The 17,709-nt window shown below is 42.8% G+C and overlaps 1 protein-coding gene across 1 annotated transcript in view; it reads right to left on the reverse strand.

The window, feature by feature from the left end:
* ANXA4 (annexin A4) overlaps positions 1-17,709 on the reverse strand; it is a 64,138-nt gene that overhangs the window by 27,266 nt on the left and 19,163 nt on the right. The window contains exons 2-3 of the mRNA XM_066378060.1: positions 9,764-9,818; positions 4,881-4,968 (exon numbers count right to left, since the gene is read on the reverse strand). Of these exons, the coding sequence (XP_066234157.1) occupies positions 4,881-4,968; positions 9,764-9,772 (97 nt within the window). The 5' untranslated portion in view covers positions 9,773-9,818. The remainder of the gene's footprint in view (positions 1-4,880; positions 4,969-9,763; positions 9,819-17,709) is intronic.

Consider the following 17,709-nt stretch of genomic DNA (forward strand, 5'->3'; position numbering starts at 1 on the left):
GACACCTTAGCTGTTCATCGATTGCTTTCTCATATGTGCCTTGACTGTGAGCCTTCAGCAGACGGAGTAACCCCTTGCTCAAGCCAGCGACCTTGGGTCCAAGCTGGTGAGCTTTGCTCAAACCAGATGAGCCTGCACTCTAGCTGGTGACCTCGGGGTCTGGAACCTGGTTCCTCCGCATCCCAGTCTAATGCTCTATCCACCGCACCACCTCCTGGTCAGGCTAAAACATGCAACACCTGACTATTTAGTCAGGGATACTGACCTCTTTTACCTTAGGTTGTCAAATTAAAAAAAATAACAATAGCCAACATAACAGTAGCCATCAGGTATGAATGCCTTGTCTTGAACCATTAATATATAGGTCACATAATAGAGTTGCATCTTATTGGTCACATTGCATAATAAAAATTACATCTGATTGATTAATTCTTGGTACCAAAATCCTTACATAAGGCCCTGGCTGGTGGCTGAGTGGATAGAGCATCGGTCCGGCTATGAATGTCCAGCGTCTGATTCCCAATCAGGGCACACAGGAGAAGTGACCATCTGCTTCTCTTCCCCACTCACTCCCCCTTTTCTCCTTCTTCCCCTCCTGTAGCCAGTGGCTTGATTGGTTCAAGCATGGCCCCAGGCACTGAGGATAGCTCAGTTGGTCCAAGTGTGTCAGCCTCAGGTGCTAAAAATAGCTCAGTACTCGGGCATTGGCCTAACACAGGGTTCCGGGTGGATCCAGTTGGGGGGCATGCGGTTGTCTGCCTCACTATCTCCCTTCCTCTCGCCTAAAAAAAAAAAAGTTCTTACATTCAAGTATAGGCACCTGATTTTTTAAAAAAGTCACTTTGGAGCAAAAAGAGTAGGTAATTACTATTATTATTTTTTATAAATCAATCAAAATTATACCTATTTTTGTCAGATCTGCAAAAATATATTTTTTGGTATATCACAGAATTCTAGTAATTTAGTTTATGCGTGCCATGAGATGAAAAAGGTTAAAAATCGCTGACTTAGCACAATGCCCAGCACTTCCTTACTAGTCAATAAACATTGCTTGGGAGCATGCTTTCCCTTCCTCTGGGATTCTCATACTGTCGTTTCATCTTCTGTATCTATTTCCATGTTCTTACCTTTTCTCTTCTCAGTTTTTATCTCTTTATAATTTTCTCTGAGTTTTGAAACAATTCAGATTGTCTTTTAATTCACTGACTTGGCACTTTGACGGACTCCCACATGCGCCCCCACCGGGATCCACTAGGCAAGTCCACTAGGGAAGGATGCTCTGCCCATCTGGGGCCTTGCTCCACTGCAACAGGAGCCGTTTTTTTGTTGTTGTTATTTCTTTTTAGTGTCTGAGGCTGACGGAGGTCATAGAGCCATCCTCAGTGCCCATGGCCACCTCACTCTAATTGAGCCATGGCTGCAGGAGGAGAGGAGAGAGAGAGATAGAAGTGAGAGAGGTGGAGAAACAGATGAGTGCTTCTCCTTTGTGCCCTGATTGGATATCGAACCCGGGATGTCCACAGGCCAGGCCAACGCTCTACCACTGAGCCAACTGGCCAGGGTCCATCTACTGCGTTTTAACATTTATAACTGTATTTTTCATTTCCCAGCTGTCTCTCCTGATCTCAAATGGTTCCTTTTTTACAACTGCCCAAAAATTTTCATGGTGCCATATACTACAAAAACTTTACAGTATGAATTACAAATTAGAAATGTCCTAAGTTTTGTTTGCCTGTTTTTGCAGCAGCATTTTTTTTACAGGGTACTTTATTCTGATTTTTCACATTGGTCCTTTGTCTTAGTAACAGCTGGATGTTCATATATATATGTTTTGTGAGTTTTTTGTTTCTTCATTGTTTGGGTGGGGTGCTGTGATGGGTTACAGAAGAGACTTTATTGAACATTCCAAGGAGAAATGAAAAAATTATATAAATTCTCCAGGGTTATTCTTTGCAAGATCAGAAATCCAGAAAAGTATGAGATGTAGAGAAGAAGTCACAGAACTCTAACTTTACATAGCTTAGGCACCCACTTTCTGTCCTCTATCTCTCTCTTTTTTTTAAGAAGATAATAGATACAATCATCCTTTTCTCTGTCAGAAATCTCAGCTGGGGAGAGAAGGTTCATTACCTTTTCTTACCCCATCCTTCTCCAGTCAAGTTTGAACCCTCAAAACAGCTCTGTGTGGTTTTTTTACCCTTACTTCCTCCACATTCAAATTTCCTGCCCACTAATGCAAAATATAGCTCTGCAATCTTTTCTTTCTTTTTTTTTTTTTTTTTTTTTGCATCTGTTCTCTCTTTTGAATTCCTACCACTACCACTCCTATTCAGGATTTCAGGGTTTTCTTCTTACCTTCTAACTGGTCTTTCTAAAGGTTTGCCAGATTTGTTTTCCTGTAAAGAAAAACTCTCACAGTATCCCTCCCCTGCCTGGGAGCAGACAATGGCTCCCCGCTATTTGCCGGCTGTGCTACAGACACTGGTGTCTGGTATTCGAGACTCTACTTACAACATCTCACTCTACCATAAATAGATATACATATAAAAGGATACCAGGCAGCCAAATCCACAGACTAAGCTCTTGAATTATTGTATTTGACCCAGCTGTACTGGACGCCACGCTCCTGACCTCCTTCACTACCAGTCTATTGGTTTAGGTCCCCCTGACCCCCTGCACTGGCATCATGATTCTGGCACTGCTTGTTTCCAGGCCAATGCCTTCAGGCCTCCTAGCCCCCATGTCTGTGATTCTATAGGTGGCCTTCTCAGTAGCATATAGGTGACATTCTCAGTAGCACTCTAGGACTTCCCTTGGGTCCCTGCCTTTTCAGAAAGTTCCCAAACAGCCAACTCCTGCTTTGCAAGGACCTCCTGCTACAAGCCACCTTTCCATGTATTTACCATGACCTAACCTGGAACATGGGACGATCCTCACACCCATCCCAGGTCTTTGCTCACACTATTCCGGTCACCTGAAACACATTCTCTCTTATCTCTATTTATTGAAATGCAACTCCTTGGCCAAGGGCCATCTCAAATTCTACATTCTTCTAGCAGTTATGCCTGATGGTCCCAAATGTGGTGTGGGGGTTCATATCTCCTCTCTGAACCCTAGCAGGATCTCACTTGTGCCCCTTCTAGCACTATCATATTATGAACTGGTCATGTTATTCCTGTGTTTGCCTTAGCCACCTAGCTTCCATAGACTGGTTGACCACAAGGGCTAGGTTTTACAGCCCTGTCTCCTGCAATCATCCACCTTGCACTGGCCCCACATAGCAGGCACTGCAGGCATTGGCTTGACTCTGATTTTGAGAATTCTGAATGCCATGTGGTCCACAGTCTGATTTATAGTGTTTTTCACATATACCAAAGAATCAGAATAAATCTGAAAAAAAAGAGTGAGCCAAGTACTCACTCTTTTTTAAATGTTTGCATTAGAACATTTTGAATCTGTATATAAGTATTTAGAAATATATTTGTTCTCCAGTTAGTTCTAGATGTGTATAGTGCCATGAGGTTCACAAAGCACTTTGAGAGATATTGTCTCAATGCGTATACACAGTAACCCTGTGATTTCATGAGAGCAGCTATGGCTACTGTTACTTTTGCCCCATTTTATAAATGTGAAACTGGATTTGGCTGCCTGGTATCCTTTTTTCCACTTCACTTATGAAAAAGGGAAAATGAGGAGATAAATATTTAGATTTAGAACGATGTCCTGTTCAGAGCTGGGCAACACAATCACAGTGGCTAAGTCCCAGCTCCGGAGTCAAACTGCCTGGAACTGCGTAGAGCTGGACACTAACGCTGACTAGTTCCGAGCCCTTGGGCAAGTTAGCAAACGCCCTGGATCTCAGCAGTCAACCTGCTATCAGGATTAAAACAGATAAGCCATGTAACACATTGTGTCTAACACATAGGAGAGCATAATAATTGGTCACTATGATTGTTACGGTTGCTGTTGCCATTAGAAGCAGTGGGGCTAAGTAAAATGAACTCTTCTTAGGTAGAAAAAGTGGGAACTAAGGCCTCATTTTGTCTAAGATTTTTATTTAAATCTCCAGGAGATTCTACTGTAACTAGCAGCTACAACCAGGGATCACTTCTCCGGCCAGCTGTCCACCCAGACAAGGACCTGGGCCAGAGAGCCTGCCTTGTACAACTGTGCTCACCTGGCATGAAGCCTTTGTCCTCAAAAAGGGGGGGGGGGGAGGGCAGTGCACTGGAAGACAAGCCCTCTGTTTGTGCACACACAGCCTTCTCACATTGGGCCCGCGCACTGCGCACTGGTGCTGCACAGTCGCGTCGGTCACAGCAACAGGCCGAGGCACTTAAGGGAAAGAATGTGAACTGAGAGTGGGCAAGCCCGAGCCTGGCACTCGGCTCTGCTGAGTGTGACTAATGGCTCAGTTCCACTTAGTGTGTGACTTACTAAGTTACTGAACTTCTCTGGGTCTCAGTTTCGCATTTATAAAATGGGGCAAAAGTATCAGTAGCCATAGCTGCTCTCGTGAAATCACAGGGTCACTGTGTATATGCATTGAGACAATATCTTTCAAAGTGCTTTGTGAACCTCATGGCACTATACACATCTAGAACTAACTGGAAAACAAATATATTTCTAAATATTTATATACAGATTCAAAATGTTCTAATGCAAACATTTAAATAATTGGGAAAGTACAGAATGAGAACATAAAATGAAAAATTCTTTAGTAAATGAATCATTAAAGCCCTTCCATCTAATTTGCCCTGAAAAGCCAACTTGTTCCTACTGTGTTTGCTTAGTGTGACACCTATTCACAATTGCCAGTGGACACAGCACCCTCTGCGTGATTCTGTTGCGCACAACATATGAAGGAGTGGGACACTTACCAAGCCCTTTCATGGCCTTCCTCAGGGTCTGGGCATCTTCAGTGGCATTGAATCTTGAAGCAGCTTTGATGGTGCCTCCTTTGGTTTCCTGAGTATAGAGAAAGAGGTGACTGAGAGGCAGCATCTTACCAACACGGAGGGGACTCATTCAGCAAAATTTGCTGAGCACCTGCAGTAGATGAGACACTATTCTAGGTGCTGGGAATACAGTCCAGTCCAGGAGAGACAGGGCTCTTGCTCCCATGGAGCTGATGTTATAGTTCAGGGGGTAGGGGAAGGAAGGCAGATAATAAACTAGCCAACAAATAAATATTCCACCAAGTGTCAGGTGGCGAGAAGTGCCACGGAGCAGACAGAGATGTCCTGGAGGGACTGCTTTACCAAGTAACATTTAGGCTGAGATTTGAATGACAGGAAGCAGCTGACCATGCAAAGATCCGAGTGAAAAGTGTTACAGGCAGAGGAAACAGCTAAGGCAAAAGCCCTGAGACTGGAATAGCTTTTACGGGAGCAGCAGGACAGACGCCACTGTGACTCCAGTTGGTGGGCAAAGAGAAGAGTGGGAAAATAAGTTACACAACAACCTCTGCTGTAATCCCGTCCCTTCTGAATTCCCCCCACTTACTCACATACACAAAGGGGGGGGGGGGAAACCAAGCATGAATTGATCAAACCTCTAGAACCAAATATAAACTTATAGTAAATAGAAGAGAGGAAAATGTTAACCCATACCACAGGGTTGTAGATAAATAAATTGCAAGGGGAGGTAGAAAAGAAAGAGATGGAGGGGAACTAGAGTTAAAAAGAGATTCAAAGGATATATCCATTATCATAATGATGAACCTTATTTGGATCTTGAATCAAACAGTAAAAACACATGACATTTATGAGGCAACTGGAAATTTGAACACTGACAATTTTGATGGCATGAAGGAATCAGTGTTAACATTTTTAGGTATGATAATGATATTGTGGTTCTATTTTATTTTTTATAGGCTAGAGTGTGAGTTAGTAATGCTTAGAGGAAAGAAACACAGAAATTAAAGTGGGAAAGACCTGAGTTTGAATCTTAGCTTCAACCCTTTCTAGCTGTATCGTCTAGGGGAAGTTTCATTTTTCTCACCTGTATATTAACAACAATGATATCAAGATATAAGGTAGTTATAATAAAGCAGGATAGTATAGCAAAGCACTTAGCATAGAACCTGGCAAATAGTATACTCTAAAACAAAAATTCAGTGGCTATCATCAAATATGACTTCAACATTTCCATAATGAGCACAGTTGTGAAATTCATATATATATGAATCCCTAATGTAAGTACATGGGATAATGTCAAAGCAAAAATCCAAAATAGAGGATTTGTACAAGGTGGCAAAAACCATGTAGAATAGATCTGAGGCTTTCTAATGATTTAAATTGATCCAACGATGTAATACGAGCCATCTAAAGGCATGGAGGATTTTTATAGCCCAGGGCTGATCTCTAAAAATCAGGCTTGCACTCTATGAGCTAGTCTATCTAAGCCTGGACCCCTCAGGCCCGCTCTGGCCCACATCAAGCCCATCCAAACGCCTCAGGTACTGGAGAGTGTGGGCCTCATCTGCTGAAAGACCAGGCTTTCACCTCGAAGACATGGTCAGCATCCAGCACTTACTCATCATTCTCATACACCTGACAGAGGAAAGTAGAAATCTATGACATTAACTTCCTTGGGCGTTGTTACAGGTGGAATTGTACCCCACTGCCCAAAAAAAGATACCTTAAAGTCTTAAGCCCCAGTACTTCATTCAGAATGTGATCTTATTTGGAAATAGGGTTGTTGTCGATGTAATTAATTAAATTAAGATGAGGTCATACTAGATAGGTTGATTCTTTAGTCCAATATGATTGGTGCTATAAGAAAATGGCATGTGAAGACAGACACACAGGGAGGACACATGATAACTGAGGCAGGGATGGGAGTTAAGCAGCTGCAAGCCAAGAAACACTTAAAGGTCGTCAGCAGACTATCAGAAGCTAGACAGAAAAGGAAAGAGTCTCCATAAGTTTCAGAGGGATTGTGGCTGTGCCAATCCTTGATTTTGGAATTCTGGGCTCCAGAACTATGAGGAAAATAAGAGTCTACTATTTTAAGTCACCTGGATTGTGTTACTTTGTTATGCAGCCCTAGGAAATTAACACAGGCACTTCTTTTCTCCTAAGATACATCAGCAGTGATAAGCCTATTGGTGATTTGCTATTACAACTCCAAATGGCCTGATTCAGCCTTGGGCTTTACCATGAGATAGCCTCTTGAGTTGAATGCTTCACAAGGATTTTTTAAAACTCTATTGTCGAAAAAAAAATTAGATGGTACTCAAACACTACATTCAACTTTAAAGCAAACTTTACTGAGGGACACTACTAAGCGATTAAAATTAATATCTAACAAGATGACTCAATGCAGGGATTTGCAAACATGGTTCAGCTTATCAATGAGCATTCTTAATGACTCTTTTGTTCCAGATAAAAGATAAGCTTGGGAAATTTGCTCCTGTTCCTTCTAAAATATTCATATTGATGAAATTGCAGGGCATACTGTACCATTATTCATTCTGGGAAGACAGGGGAGTCCACCCCAGGAAGGTTTCTGGTGGCCACAGGCAAATGAAGCAGAAAGGGTGTGAGGAAGAATGGCAAAGATGAATAGCTAGACATAGGTGTTCTATCACAGGCAATGAAATATTATTCAGTTATTAAGATGCTAAAAGTGAAAAGACTGAAGTGCAATATAATGGAATACTAATAAACATAAAAGCAATGGAGGAACAAACTGCTGATACTTACAGCAAAGTGGATGGACTGCAAAAAGTATAATGCTCAGCAACAGAAGCCATACATAAAAGAGAGCGGGCTCTATGTTTACCTTTAGGGGATGTTCTAGCGCAGGCAGAACAATCATTATCTATGGTGCTAACAGTCAGAAAAGGACTGCATTTCTGGCAGGTGTGAAGAGCAGAGTGGGGACCGGGAAGGGATGTGCATGAACTTCCTGGAGTGATGAAATGGTCCATCATGACAAAGGAATAGATTACATGGTACATATAGTTATCAGAACTCATCTACCAGTAAGCTTAAGAGCTCTGCGTTTCACTATATGTAAATTAAACCACTATGAATTTTTTAAAAGTTTTTCCCCCCCATTGATTTGAGAGAGAATGAGAGAGAGAGAGGAAAAGGAAGAAAGAAAGAGAGCAGAAAGAGAAGTATCAACTCATTTTTCCACTTAGTTGTTCCATTTAGTTGTGCACTCATTGGTTGCTTCTCGGATGTGCCCTGACCAGTGGCTGCATCTGTGATCTTGGGGTGCAGGGACGATGTTCTATCTATGAGCCATCTGTCCACGGCCTAAATCACTATACAATTTTAAAAAATACTTGAGTACAACAGCTTTTAGGACATGCTTTCCTTTTAGAAACGGATCATGTAATCATTGTAGAGATTTGGGTAATATTTTTTAAAATGTAAGAAGAAAATTAAAACATCCATACTTTCACCATTTAAAATAAATAATTTTAATAAGCTATAAAATGTAAAATCAACATGTTAGCATAGTGAAGATTAAATACATACTTAACTGTTATTTATGCTATTATTACTATTGTTTAAAAACCATTATACATGTGGGTAGGGTCTAAAATAAAATGTTGGAAAATAATTGAGAATTACAACATTGTGACTGTTATGTGTTTTTCCTTTATCTGTTCAATAAGTCACAGTCATGAAGGGAAACAGGTCTTTGGAGGAAAGATGAGAGAAATTCATTTCCTCTAGTGGAAAGCAAGCACGTTAAAGGATCCTTTTATTATAGTTATCACATGGAGGAAGACTGTGACCGTGTTAAGGTCAAGAAAAGTGTTCCATTAATTTTGAGTCCCCAGAGCCAAGTACCTCGTCTGGCACAAAGTAGGGGCAGTGTAAACGTTTCTGAATAAATGTTCTCCATGTCCAGGGAGACCTTATCAAGAAGTAGTGAATTTTAAATTAAAGCACAAGTGATTTGGAGCAGACAAGAGTAAGTCTTTGACTGTCAGGGATGATGAAGAAAATTCTAGAATATCTAATGTAAAAAAAAAATTCAAGAGTATATTACTATTTGTTCAGGATAGTTAATACACCCAAAGGAAGGTGTCTAGATCTGAAGGGATCTCTAGTTCCTCTCCAGGCATATGGTTCTACCTCTATTATTCCCTCCCAGAACAGCAGGGATCAGAATCACCTACCCATTCAGAAACCGTGTTTGGGTGGGAGAAGGAGAGCAGATGGCCAGCCTTAGGTAGAGCCATGTTTGCAGCTAACAGGCTCAGTTTCCATCTCAGCACTGAACTTCATGGAATTCTCAAAGGGATCCGATTCCTCAATTCCTCGCCTGTCTCAAAGATCAGATAACCGAGCCCCGAGGAGTCTAGTCACAGCCGGCCGAAAGCGGGAGGCAGATGACAAGCCCACATGGCTAGGACACCCTTCTTGATGAGTCTGTAAGGATGGGATTACACCAAAGTGTGGATGGCACTCATCTCCTGGTGGCAGAATCTACAGGATTTTCAGTTTTCCCTCCTTCTTTGCTTACATTTTCTGTAATGAATTAAAACTTGCTTCTGTATTTCAGGACGTTAGAAGGGTTCAAAGGATTCTCTTTGAATTAATGTTCAGGGTCAAGTTACTCACCACCGTTGACAGAATTTAAAATGGTGCTTAAGAAAAAAAACCTGCCTTTTCATTTCCTCCTCTCCTCCCTCCTCTCTGTTGAGCAAACAACCCTTGTTTAAGCTAACAGTCACTGAGTAAGCGTCGGTACCTGTCTGCGGCTGGCACCAGTTAGGGTGACACACTCAACTTACCATGGCCATGACTCTGTGTCAAGATCAGAGTTCAGACACCCACACAGAAGTCCTTCTGTAATAAAAACAGAGGGAAAATTACTGATGGAGGAAGTGTCATTAAAATCATTAATCTTGATAACTTACAGTTTGCACAAAGTTAAACCATAAGGAAATAACATCCAATTTCATCAAAAGGCCAGCTATTGATTAGCCAAAGAGACAAGGCCCAGGCTAATATTTAAAGAGAAACGGTTTGAATAGACAGGTTTATTACACCAGCAAAATACTTGACTACCTGCTCTTCTGTGTGGAGATACATATTAGAGAAATGACTCCTACTCTTTTGTTATGGTGAAGTACATTAGTTATACGCAAGCAAAACCTAGGTTCTGAACTATACATTCTAGTGGATCAGAAGAGGTGCCTCTCTGGAGAGAATTAATCCAGCCGTTTCAGGGGGAAATACTGCATGCAGGCTTACATCAGTGTGTGTGGATGTGTGTGTATACGTGTGTGCATGTGTATATATGTGCACATTTGTTTGTGCATGTGTACATATGTGTACATTTGTGTGTGCATGTGTGTGTGATGACAGACCAGCAGCCCAACCAAAATTACACTCTTTTCATTTCCCAATAACAACTTTCACTACCACACTCTCAGGACTCAAAAGCACTTCTTCCTTTATTGCATCTTAACACACTCCTTAGTTCACCCCAGAAATCCCTCCTTCATCAAGAAGACTTAAATCATCACGCAATTATTCAGTCACCAAGAATGCAAGGAATGTCTTTATTGTCGGCTAAGACTATTGGGGATTCTCATGACATATAGACAGGCCTCTGGGGGCAGGCCAACTATTTCCTGTTTCCACATCTAAGTCCTATGGAAAAGGCTCCTTTCCTAAGCATTTAGTTAGATTCTTTTCTTTTTAAGTGAGAGGAGGGGAGATAGTGAGACAGACACCTGCATGTGCCCCAACCAGGGATCCACCCAGCAACCCCCCTCTGGGGCTGATGCTCAAATCAACTGAGTATTTTTAGCACCTGAGGCTGATGCACTGGGACTAACCAAGCCAGATACTCAAACCAATTGAGCCACTGTCTGCAGAAGGTGAAGAGAGAGAGAAGGGGGAAAAGGAGGGGGAGAGAAGCAGATGGTCGCTTCTCTGTGTGCTCTGACCAGGACTCGAACCCTGGGATGTCCATACACTGGACCGACGGTCTATTCACTGAGCCAGCTAGCCAGGGCCTTAGTTAGATTCTTGATATTCGAAGAATCGTCCTACAGCCAAAAGCACGGGCATCACCTGGGAGTTTGTTAAAAATGCCTACCCCAGACCTAAGGCCAGAATCTGCCTTTTAACAAGATTCCTCAAATACCTGTCTGCACAGTTGTTTGAAAAGCACTAGTGGCCCTGGCCGGTTGGCTCAGTGGTAGAGCGTCGGCCTGGCGTGCGAAAGTCCCAGGTTCGATTCCTGGCCAGGGCACACAGGAGAGGCGCCCATCTGCTTCTCCACCCCTCCCCCCCCCCTTCCTCTCTGTCTCTCTCTTCCCCTCCCGCAGCCAAGGCTCCATTGGAGCAAAAGATGGCCCGGGCGCTGGGGATGGCTCCTTGGCCTCTGCCCCAGGCGCTAGAGTGGCTCTGGTCGCAACAGAGCAACGCCCCAGATGGGCAGAGCATCGCCCCCTGGTGGGCGTGCCAGGTGGATCCCGGTCGGGCGCATACGGGAGTCTGTCTGACTGCCTCCCCGTTTTCAGCTTCAGAAAAATACAAAATACAAAAAAAAAAAAAAGAAGAAGAGCACTAGCTCAGGCAACCCTACTACGTAGCACCTTTCAATTATTCCTCCAGAATAACGAAATCCTCCTTAACTCACTTTGTTGCTGATTAAGTCTGTTTGGTCACGTTAATTTTTCATCTTCTGGCTTTCCTTAGGCTCAGCTCCCTCCCTCCCGTTTCCCATCACTCACTGCAGAATGACCTCCCCATACACAGCGGAACACCTGCCTGGGGGGAGTGCCAGTGGGGCCTGGGTTGCGGCCTGAGCTACAGTGGGAAGGAACAGTGACTTCAGGGACAATGAGGAGATGAGGCTGCTGGGGCAGAGGGCTCATTCAAGGGAAGGCTCAGAAACAAGGTTGAAAAAGCAGGCAAAAAATTGATTAGTTAGTAAGGGTCCAAAATTGTGGAAAGGTTTTGTTTTTCACAGAGAAATAACATAGTAAAAGGGACTGTACTATAGAGTAGCCTAGAGAGAGACAAGGGGGTGAGGAAAGCTTGAGATACTACTACAGGGACAGATAGACAGAGGCCAAGACCTTGTGAGTGTGGCACCTGAAAAAGGGTGTACATCAGAGAGATGTGAGAGGAAGACTGTGTTGGACTTAGTGGCTTATGAAATATATAGATTTATTCATCCAATCATCAAATATTCATAAAGCACTTCTACATTCCAGGTACTGCTCTGGTTGATAAAAATAGTACAGTGAATAAGACAAAGAACTTGCCTGGAAGGAGCTTATAGTCTGCCAGGAGAGATAAACAACAAATAATCAAATGAATAAATAAGATAGTTTCGAATACCAGTAAGATGGAAATACTACAGGATCATGGTAGGAAGCAGGAATCAGTTCATAGCCAAATCCTGTTTGTGCACAGCCTACAAGCTACATTTTCAATAGGTGGTAAAAAAAAAAAAAATCAAAAGAATATTTCATGACACATGAAAATATATAAAATTCAAATTTCAGTGTTTATAAATAAAGACTTATTAGAGCACAGTCACATCCATTTGTTTGCATATTGTCTGTGGCTGCTTTCATGCTACAAGGGCAGAATTGAGTAGTTGTGACAGAGACTGTGTTCCTCCCAAAGCTCAAAAGATTTACTATCTGGACCTTCCCAGTAAAGGTTTGCCAAACCTTGGTTTGGATGATGATGTGGTCAGGTTACTGGAAAGGAGCTGGACTGGCCAGGGCTAGCAAGGAGATAACATCAGCTAAGACCTGACTGAGGAGCTACCATTCAAGTTCAGGAGAACTGCTTCAGGCAGAGGGAGCAGTTAGTACAAAGGCCCTGAGCAAGAATAAACTTACCTTGTTTGAGGGATAAACAAAAGCATCAAGAACAGGGGCAGAGTGGCATGAGACAGGGATGGAGTAGGGCCAAGACTATCTGTGGAGGCAGGAACGGTGCCTCTTTCACAATTACATGGAATGTGCTAGGCGAGGGTAAGCCAAGAGCAGGGCTTTGGAGACTTTCATGGGCCTTCCCACTCCTTCATCTAGAGGCCCTGTTTCACATCATATAAATTATCAAAATGCCCCCATATTGATCATGAATATAATTAATATGTAGTTAGACTGAACTGCTGCTGACTGGTTGACAACCTGGCAGACACAGCTTTTAGGAGCAAGGGCCCTCCCTTGGCTTCCATGTTGTTTTGGACTAAATGACAGAGAGTGAGGCGGTGGGGAAGGGGGGACACCTCCCACAAAGGCCAGCCTTTAATACAAATACTTCCAGTCCTTTTGACCACGTCAAGAGTGGAAAGACTGCTTGAGCAAAGCCTTCTGTAAATAACTGAGTTATTATTCAATGAGCTAAAAATATTTTTACTAAAGGAAAAAGTGTATCTTACTTGAACACAGGGTACTTTTAGCCAGACAATGTACTTTGAAACTTGGACAGCACACAGCATAAGTCTATTTATGTAGAGACAGCTGTTGTATAGTTATTAATTTACTAGTACCAAGGTAGTTTCTACACAGATTAGAGAAATGAACGTAGAAAATGGTATTCCTTGGTTCTTTCAATAGAGATCGGATAATCCATGTAAAGTGTCTGGCCCCCAGTAAGGTCTCAGAAGCTCTTGACAAGAATGGGGGAGGAGTGGGACGAGGGGAAAGAACCCCACAAACGCCTCCCCCAGTACAGAATACGGTAAGCCTCTTCTTAACTGTGCAAAGTGAACAGTTCCCAAAGGATGAAAGGCCCTTCTCCCCGAGAAGCCCCATTTACAAGTCCTTCCACATTTCCCATCACCCTGCAGAGCCAAGGGTTCTTTTCAGGAATCCATTTCTGCCTCAGTTTCCTGGATTCATTCATTCTTTCTCCGTGAGGGCCAGCCTACAATTCCATAAACTGAACGATATGACCAAGATCACAATGACTCAGACTTTGTGTTGGGGTCTGAAAAACTCCTTTGCTGCTCACAAGTGGAGCAAAATATTTAACAGCTTGGCTCAGCTTTAACACCTATAAAACACAAACACACTCTATAAAACCACACACTCTAGAATGGGTGTGGTTCAAATGACCTTAAAAGTATCAGGACTCCTCAAGATAGATCCATGAAGACTGATGGGACCATATGCTTGTGACATCTAAAAAACCTTAAGTGTTAGCAGTATGTGGGTGGGAAACAGTAACTTCTTTGTTGTCCCAGTAGAGCCCAAGCTCTACCTCAATCAGGCGACCCTGATTCGACTTCCCTGTGCAGTGGGACACTCCTGCTTATCAGCAGGGCTGGCAGACTCTTTGTGACTACTCTTGAGGCGGCTATGAGGATACTACTGATAAGTGTCGACACTAAATGCCACAGGAGGAAAGACACGACCGACACACAAATTAGTTACAAGAATCACACAGGCGGCCCTGGCCGGTTGGCTCAGCGGTAGAGCGTCGGCCTGGCATGTGGGGGACCCGGGTTCGATTCCCGGCCAGGGCACACAGGAGAGGCACCCATTTGCTTCTCTACCCCCTCCCCCTCCTTCCTCTCTGTCTCGCTCTTCCCTTCCCGCAGCCAAGGCTCCATTGGAGCAAGGATGGCCCGGGCGCTGGGGATGGCTCCTTGGCCTCTGCCCAGGCGCTAGAGTGGCTCTGGTCACGGCAGAGCGACACCCCAGAGGGGCAGAGCGTCGCCCCTGGTGGGCGTGCCGGGTGGATCCCAGTCGGGTGCATGCGGGAGTCTGTCTGACTGTCTCTCCCCGTTTCCAGCTTCAGAAAAATACAAAAAAAATAATAAATAAATAAATAAATAAATAAAGCACACAGGCAACTTATTACTCACAAATCCTTTTGGAATGCCTGGGTACAGCTTAAGGGAGACCTGTCGGCGTGCTCGTCTCGTCTGTCTTTGGTCAGAGCTCAGAGGGGTATGGAAACAGTCCACATCAATGTTGGAGTCTGGGCAACTACTGCAGCAGGGGGTCCCTCAGCTTTTTAGTACCTTTTCTGACCAACACCTTCTAACAGATGTCAATCTACAGGATTATCACCTCAAACCATCTTTTTGGGAGTTCCTCACAGGGAATCTCCTCTATGTCAATCTACTGAAATGTTTACATCAAACCACTTTTTAAGATGTTCTTATTTACATTAATTTACAAAGTCATGACACCAAGCCACTTATCTATGTATAACTTCACACACATACTAACTGGGCCCTGCTCTTAAGTCAAAGTCTATTTATCACATCTGCACCCACTATATTAATTAAATAAAATTATTTAATTTTCTTAATTATTTTAATTACTTTTATGTATCTTCCATATTTTTGTTTTTTATATTTCTATATATTTAATTACTATAATATTATATTACTACAACATTTACATTACAGAATTCTGCAATGAGGGCTCATAGTAGGGCTCCTGAAGATTTTAGACATAGTTTTAGAGCAAGTGAAAGAAAGCTAGGAACTAAACATAAAAGACCTATACCAACTGCAGTTACATAAGGAAATAATATGTTGTAAATAAGTTCAACCTATTTCGGCCCCAGTCGGTTGGCTCAGTGGCCAGGCATGTGGATGTCAAGAGTTTGATTCCGGTCAGGGAACGAAGGAGAAGCAACCACTTGCTTCTCTCTCTCTCTCTCCCCCCTCCCTCAGCCATGGCTCAATTGTGAGCAAGTTGTCCCCAGGTGCTGAGAATGGCTCCATGGCCTCATCCCAGGCACTAAAATAAAACAGCTCAGTTGCGGAGCAACAGCCCCAAGCTAGCGCCTGGTAGGGGGCTTGCTGGGTGGATCCTGGTTGGGCACATGCAAGAGTCTGTCTGTCACCCTGAATCTCAATTAAAGAAAAAAGTTCAACCTATTTCAGGTAAGATTACAAGAATTTGCAGAAATAATTTATGATGGTTTAATAAAGAAAAATTAGGTATGTTGAGAACACATCCATATTGTTTATTATTTTCAGGTTGAATGTCTAGAACAGGGGTCTCAAACTCAACTCAGCATGTGGGCCGCAGAGCAAGATCACAGCCATTCGGCGGGCCGCACTAGGTCTACAAAAGGCAACTGTTACGCAACACTTTTCTCACTGCAGTTGAAAACAAAAAAAAATCAGTACAACAAGCACAATCGTACATGCAGTTTACTCAGTGTCACAAAACGACCAGAAACTGTAGTTCGCATCACAACTGCTGTTAACTAAGCTAATATCTAGCTAGGATGCTAGAGAAATGAAAAATACAAGTAGGCCCCTAGGCTTACTTAATTTTATCCAAAATATTTTGAACTTCGTGGATTAGTCTGCGGGCCGCACAAAATTGTTCGGCGGGCCGCATGCGGCCTGAGGGCCGCAAGTTTGAGACCCCTGCTCTAGAAGGATAATTACTACACCATCCCACAAATTGCTCTGTTGTGTCGCTCAGACACTGAAAGCTAAGTGCTGACTCAAGTAGAAAGTTCCTTATATCCTTATGGCAGACTACAGGAATGTGGAACAAGGACCTTTGATTTCAAGTAATATTTCAGTAGGCCACACGTGGCCTCACATATCCAAAATTTGGAAAGCAGGCAAATTGTTCCCTGAGCATTAGACTAGTAAAATCAGCCAATAACCATAAAACAAAGATATATACACTCATTTCAATGAGAATAAATGGCTCCTGAGCTAAAGCCAACTTGCTGAAAGGTATTTAACATTACAATTTAAAGAAAAATTGTATCCACTAGCAATGCACGCTTCACACAAAATTCTCAGAGAGGCTTACTCTGAGCCTTGTCTTAAGGAAAGAGTGGCTTGGCCCCTGGATCCCATGTTCCAGGATCAGATATTTCCCCACTGTGAAGATGAATTTTATCTATCTAAAACCCTACGTTCTACTTTCATGGTTGCCAAGCAACCTCTGGATTAGAGTTTGGGTTCCTATGTGCACCTGTCTACAAAGTACTGGAACATAAGGATTTTTGTCTAAGAAACAATTATATTTCTCAATGTAAATAGATAAATTAGCAGTGTGTGTATTTGTGTGTGAGTACGTGTGTGTGTGTGTGTGTGTGTGTGTGTGTGTGTGTGTGGTAAGCCTATAAATATAAACCGGTTCCTAAGAGCTGAACCTCTCGTGATGTGCTGCTGAATACAATTTCCCTGGTCCTGCTGGATGTGGCCACCAGGATAAATTCACCCTGGTATCAGATACTGTCCTTGAGATCCCTCCTTAACTTGGTGGCCTCCATTCAGGTTCATAACATTGACCCACATCCCAGCACATGCAGCTAGAACATTCTTTATGAAGAGATCTGCTATACTTAAAGGCACAGTCTTACTGAAACAGAACAGCACATGTGAGTGAGTCATTCACCATTTTTCTTTGGCACATGGTTTCATCTTACATCCCACAGGATGACAAATTTAAACTTCTAGTCTGCAGATTTGTGGAGGGTGTGACTGGGCCCCACCCAAGCATGAAGGCTTTCAAAACCATCTGTGAAATAGAAAAATGAAAGCAATTCTTTTTTCCTTGGAACTTAAGATCCTTCTAAAAAGTAAAGGAAGTTGCAGAGATGGGATTTAAGTCTGGAGGGAAAAGTTTCAAACATTTAATCAAAGGCAAAGTGTGTAAGCTAAATTAATGTAGACAAATTTGGAAACCTACCTAAGTAATCTTAAGAAAGAATCTATTCCAACCCAGCATCTGCCGTGAAACGGACTGACAAGCTTTTGTCCAGA

The sequence above is a fragment of the Saccopteryx leptura genome, chromosome 3 (assembly GCF_036850995.1).
Source record: "Saccopteryx leptura isolate mSacLep1 chromosome 3, mSacLep1_pri_phased_curated, whole genome shotgun sequence".
Lineage (NCBI taxonomy): Eukaryota > Metazoa > Chordata > Mammalia > Chiroptera > Emballonuridae > Saccopteryx > Saccopteryx leptura.